Here is a 5,845-nt window from a genome sequence, read left to right as displayed (position 1 = left end):
CCGAGCAAGCAATTTGGTTTTTTCTGCCATAAAAAAAAAAAAAAAAAAAAGTTGAGGTCACTGACAGCTGGTGTCAGACTCCAGAACCACCCCCCCAAAGAGGGTCATGGAGGTTTCTCCCCATGCTATGATATCTCCCTTCAGTTGCCCTGGTTTGCACAGGGCAAGTGCCCGAATATCTGCAGGACTGAGAACTTGGCTCCACAGGTTCACGTGAGTCATCCACCCTGCAAAACCATTGGAGAATGTCCCAAGGAGCGTGTCTCTATCTTTCCCAAGGACAAGTGTCCCTCCAGCCTGGCTCACATACCCCTTCTGGATACTCTTTGCTTTACCAGCTGCTCCATTGAGCCATAAATTTGCCATTCCAGACTGGGAGGCCCATTCCATGCAGTAGTGCAGCCAATCTTGTGCCTTATGGTACAGGGGGAAGCTGATGAAATGCCCTCCTAGCCACAATCCCACATCTGTGCCCATGGTCATCACTAGCTCTTTATCCCTCTCCTGCGTGGAGTACGAAAGGACAGTCTGACTGCCGGCGTGCTGGGCTTTTGTCCAGAAACACAACGTGAAGGCTTGGAGAGACATAGCATGGAGGGGATGAACGTTCACAAAACTCTCGATGTTTTCCACAGGGAAGTAGAAAGCTGGAAAAGTGCTGGACTGAACACCTGGAATGACCAAAAAGCAGCTATCACACTTTCTGTTGTGCTCGTAACTGGGCCCAAATCCTGCAGAACGCGCCCTCAGGTTGCTGGCAGGGCTGCGGCAGTCTTAGCTGTCTTGAGCCACAGTTAGTGGCACGGATCATACCAGCAGGGAAGGGGTGTGACATGATGAAAAGCTTAGCCCCCTCACCCAACTGTTTGGGAAAATCACGGGGTCCCCTCGCCCCACCTTTCTCTTCTCATCCTGTGTAGAATAGAGATGGTGATTATTTATCCTAAGGGAACCCTGATCTTAAATTCCTCACTGTGGGTAAACACGTGCTCACAGGTTGCAGGAGAGAGCTGCTGTTGCTGTGAGAGTAGCGAGGTTAGGACTAGCCTTAATGATGCTCTAGTGGAAGAATTACCATCAGCGGGTCTAGACACTGGACAGAATTCTACCCGCACATATCACTACCAACCCCGTTAACGACTGAGGCAGTCAAGGACAGCAGCGCATGGGCTCTTCATCCTTGAAGGGTAGATTGTCTCAAGAATAGATGTGTGTTTCTTACCTACGTGACTCACTCCATTCAGCAACTCTCTCTTCACGTCTTGGAGCTGCACCTGGATTTGTTCCAGCCTGAGGCTGAGCTCTTCCGGATGGCATTGTTCTAGAGCAATCAGACAGCTGAGTTTACCGTGCACCCGCCCGTACAGGTGCAAACGCATCTGTCCCCGATATTCTTGTGTGGTGCCATGGAGCACTGCTGCCCTTGGGAGATCTGTGTGACCAGTGCAGCCAAAACAAAGGGCTGGCACACAACCTACAGCCACCACTGCGTGGCACAAGGGCCACCTCCTGCTGTGCAGGGACACTGCTGCTCCTGGGAGCTCCAGCATGACTAGCTTAAGGGATTTGCAGCCTCACTCCTTCCACGTAGATCCCTTGCCCCTCGCAGGGGAAAGCCTGTGCCCTGCCTGCTGATTCCCTTTACCTTGGGTGCGTTTGGCTCTGAAGGAGGACTCCACCACCCGCCCGTTGAGGGGCTGGGCATGCCGGTAGTCGTTGCGCAGCGTCCTGTTCTGCCAGTCCAGCAAGGTGCCCTCCAGGAGGCTGATCTGCGAGCAACACAGGCTGATTACGGAGGGCAGCGGGAACCACAGTTCTGCCTAACCTGCAGCTCAGGGTTAAACCTGGCGATTTGTTATAGAGGAACCCACAGGAACTCCTGCTGAGGATCAGAACAAGAGGGCTCTTATTGGTTGATTCATGATAAAGAGATTTTGCTGGCAGGCAGGTTTTAACACCTGGCCGATGGTATGCATGGGTGCAGAGTTTGCTGCTGTTCTGTGTAGCACACTGCTTTCTCACAAGTCCCCCGGCCAAAAAGAGTATTTATTTTTTCAAATGAGAACACGCTGTGATCCTCCACCTCTGTGGTCTCCACTTTATCTGGTCTTCTCCTAGAAGAAAATATTTCTGATGCTTCCTCTTCATTAAGGAAGATGAACCCCTCTACAAGACTCAGCAGTAAGCTTATTTTACTTGTGTTACTTTTTTGTCTGCTAAAGCTTTTGTCCTGACAAGGCAGACAGAGAGGAGAGAAGGGGATCCTGCTGTGTGACTGTGTTCAGCTGCTGGGACAAGCGGGGTTACTGCCCAGCGCCCCCGTGCACGCAGCAAGGTCCTCAGCAATGCTTCTGCCTGGACAAACCCTCTGCTGCCCCGCCAGCACTCCCAGCAGGGCCCTCCTGACGCGGTCCAGTCTACCTGCACAGGGTCAGGGTAGACCAGAAAAAAGCCAAAATACCCTTCAAAAAATGTGCCAGTTATTCTGTAATTGTTTGAATGTTGTGAATAGCTCTTTTATGGGTTGTTTTTTTGCGGGGGGAGCGGGCAGGTTTGGAATCTCTTGCAGTAGTTTTTGCTTTGTCAATTCTGACTGGTCTCTTCCTTTTTATAGTGCTTCAGTCTGAGCTCTACAGAGAGCTTTGTTATCGCTCACCAGAGCTCCGGAGAGCTGCCGCTGACCCTTGCTGTGATGCAGCAGCACAGTGGCATTGCAGCCAGCTGTAATTCCAGTTGCTATAGCTCCTGGAGCCTGTCCCAAAAGCCCCATTGTTGAGCTCTTCCCAAAATCACGGGAGGAAACTTTGAAAGGTGAAGTACAGAGGAAGGAGAAGCTGCGCTGTCTGGTGAAGAGCTACCACTAACCTGTGTGTGTGACAGGACAATTGGAGAATGAAAGATGGTCCAGATCACGTTCTCGGAGCAAGGTGGGGTTGTCAGGGAGCCCTGGTACCTGTAGAAGTGCGAGAGGTTTTCTGGCAGCATGGCTTGGACATCCAGAGAAATGAGCTTAGTTGATTGACCTCAAAAGGAAACAGAGAGGCAGTATGAACAGTTAATGGGGAACAAAGAGAAGGGTGGGGGTGGCGTTAGAGCTGGGGCTGCCAAATCATTTTGCCCGGAGCACTCCTATATCTGACCTTTGGCAGAAGGGGATGAAGGTGGATGGAAATGAATGGAGGATCGCAGGAAGTCGTTATTTGGTGGTGCTGCAGTGTGTTGTATAGACTTATCAGGAGCATCTTTATTGCTGCCTTGACCATCTTCCACACCACCCTGCCTGTGGGCAGCTGGTTGAGATGGGTGGGCAGGGACGGCGTGAAGCTGTGCATGGCTGAGGAAGCTTGGCTGCATAATTGCAAGCAAAGCAACAGCAGAATGTCTGTCCCCAAACCCAGGACATAGGTACAGGCTTTGAGAATATCAAGGAAGGAGAAAGGCATTTCCAGGTCTTACCTGCAAACCTGATTTTTGCCAGTTTGGAAATGAATTCGCTGTAGTAGGTATTCTCAAAGTGTCCATCCTAAACACAGCATAGAAATTTAACTAAAAGGTTTGTGACCTGCCTGTCCTTCTATACAACTAATCAACTTGGGGAACTAATTGATGAATTGGGAGACCAAGAGAACAAACAGTATCGCAGATGTAATGGTAGGCTGGGCCATCCCAGGCATGATAAGGTACTACCCATAGAGCTGGGCTAGAATAGTGCACTGTAAGGACCCTTTTTTAGCACTTCTTACATCCACCCAAAATCAAGTGTTCCTATCTGCAAATCAGAACAAAGCCTTGAGGTACAGCAGGGAAAACCCGCAGCCACACCTGATAATCCATCGGGACTTCTGGGGCTCCCAAGTTGTATTGGCTGGTGTTGTATAAGCCCCAGATGACGTAAGGGAGGGACAGTGCTGCTATGGCACAGCTTCCTCAGGCTGGTGGCAGACATAAGCTCTTAGGATAGATGTGCAAACCTAGTTACAGGCTGCTTATGTCTGCACCTGCTCGGACTGCGAGTATAGCATAGACAGCGATCACCCACTGGCCTTGTTCAGCGACCTGGGCATCAAACCTACCGCGTACAGGAAGGCCAGCACAGCCAATCCGTTTGGTTTGTCTTTGGCTTCTTCAAAGCTGGAGTAGTTAGCTGAGTTGTAATGGACAATGTGCAGCTGTCAGAAGAGAAACGTGCTCAGTAGGAAGGAATGATAGATGGCTTCCTCAGCAATTTAAAGGACCAAGTACAGATTGAAGAGAGTCACCATCCCACCCTCTGCTGCTTGTACCTCACATCACAGCCAAGTTGACTTTTAGTTTAATAGGTTTGTGATGAATGTGGAGGAACAGTTCCATCTTTGAAGGATATTAGTGCTATTGCAGTGGTTTCTCTTAGTGGTCCGTGCCAGCACCGTCAGGCTCAGCCCTTGCATGGCACCAATCACCTGGATGTATGGAAGCCCCATTTCTCCCACTCGCCTCCACATTCCTCCCTTCAGGCTTTGTGGGCTGCAGCTTGTTTTTTCCCCATTGCCAGACTTGCAACACACCCTCCCTCCAGCCTGCTCTGTTCACAAGTACCTCTGCGAAGTATCTCATCCCGTCTATGGTGTGTTCAGAGCCGCTGGTCTCCAGCTCCAGGCCACCCCAGTGCAGGTGCATCTGTACAGCTGTGTAGAGCCCTGGGAGCCCTCTGGTGATGTACATTGTGGGTGGCAAATCAATCTGAACTGAAAAACAGGATTGGAGACAGCCATGCCCGTTCTTGTAGCTACGCTTGCAGTGCCTAGCGCTTTCTGCCAGTAACGCCCTGTCTGAAACAAACTGGCACAGTCATGCTCAGGGAACTAACTCCAATTCGCAAGGAAAACCACTGAAGCTTGAAGCAAGGAGTGCTTAAAATCCTTCCTGACCTCAGGCTTGTGCACCACAAAGACCACACCAAGCATAAAGATGACTGGGCAGTAGCTGTGTCAGCAGACTTTTTGTTCCCTCTGAGCAGCTCTGGGTTTTTCCTGGGGCAGTGATAGAGGTGCTTTAATGCTCCTCTTGCACAGTACCTCCCACCCTGCAAGGGTCTGCACAGATTTGTTAGCTCCTGCATTTCCAAGGAAGAAAAGCAGGGGAGAGTGAGTGACCTCGTCTAACCTGTCATCCTAATTTTCAGTTTTCCGGACTCCGCATCTTCTAGGAACAGGCATGCTGGGCCAGAGCTATGCGTGTTCGCAAAGGCTGCCTTAATGCTTGAAGGATTTATAGAGACACATCTCCTTGCCAAGGAGTATTCACAAAGAGCCTACGAAACATTTGTCTTCCTGCTAATGTACTGCCACAGATCATGTACTATGTTAATAAATACGCCAAACCGAGGACTGAAAACGAGGATTGCCTCATCCAAATGAAAACCCAGAGCACGCTATAAAAAATAGCAAGTGTGCCTTGCAAGATGGAGCACAGCATCCGATTCACTAGTCACAGATTTGAGAAGCTTCTTCTGTTTATATACTGTTCACAGACAGACAAGCTGAAAGCATATGTCCTCGTAATATCCCGAAGAATCTGGAGTGGGGGAAAACCCATCTACCTTCCCTTTAACATGAGATCCCTGCCACCTGCCTTCCATCTTTAGAGTTATATAGCTCTCACCACGGCTTCTGCTTTTTGCCAAACACAGCCAGCGAGTTATGTTCAGAGTTTACGGGAAGCGTAAGTCTCCTGTGAGGGATCTTACGCAAATGCTTTGCTGAAAGCATGAAGGTAGGTAACAGCCCAGTTCGCTTCTATTTTTCCCTTGTGTGAAGTGTGTGTGCCAGGTATGCCTACTCTGAGCTGGAAGTGCCTTATTCCTGCT

General features: G+C 50.0%; 1 protein-coding gene across 1 annotated transcript in view; it reads right to left on the bottom strand.

Annotated features, from left to right (window-relative positions):
- Window positions 1-57: 57 nt before the first annotated feature.
- The window catches only part of LOC104493077 (carbonic anhydrase 6-like), a 9,116-nt gene continuing 3,328 nt past the window's right edge, over window positions 58-5,845 (bottom strand). The window contains exons 3-10 of the mRNA XM_010135700.1: window positions 4,576-4,724; window positions 4,074-4,169; window positions 3,457-3,523; window positions 2,866-3,023; window positions 1,646-1,769; window positions 1,223-1,321; window positions 1,130-1,140; window positions 58-663 (exon numbers count right to left, since the gene is read on the bottom strand). Of these exons, the coding sequence (XP_010134002.1) occupies window positions 58-663; window positions 1,130-1,140; window positions 1,223-1,321; window positions 1,646-1,769; window positions 2,866-3,023; window positions 3,457-3,523; window positions 4,074-4,169; window positions 4,576-4,724 (1,310 nt within the window). The remainder of the gene's footprint in view (window positions 664-1,129; window positions 1,141-1,222; window positions 1,322-1,645; window positions 1,770-2,865; window positions 3,024-3,456; window positions 3,524-4,073; window positions 4,170-4,575; window positions 4,725-5,845) is intronic.

This window comes from Buceros rhinoceros, unplaced genomic scaffold (assembly GCF_000710305.1).
Source record: "Buceros rhinoceros silvestris isolate BGI_N320 unplaced genomic scaffold, ASM71030v1 scaffold36134, whole genome shotgun sequence".
Classification (NCBI taxonomy): domain Eukaryota; kingdom Metazoa; phylum Chordata; class Aves; order Bucerotiformes; family Bucerotidae; genus Buceros; species Buceros rhinoceros.
The sequence above is the reverse complement of the archived record's forward strand: the minus strand, read 5'-3'. Positions and strand labels throughout refer to the sequence as shown.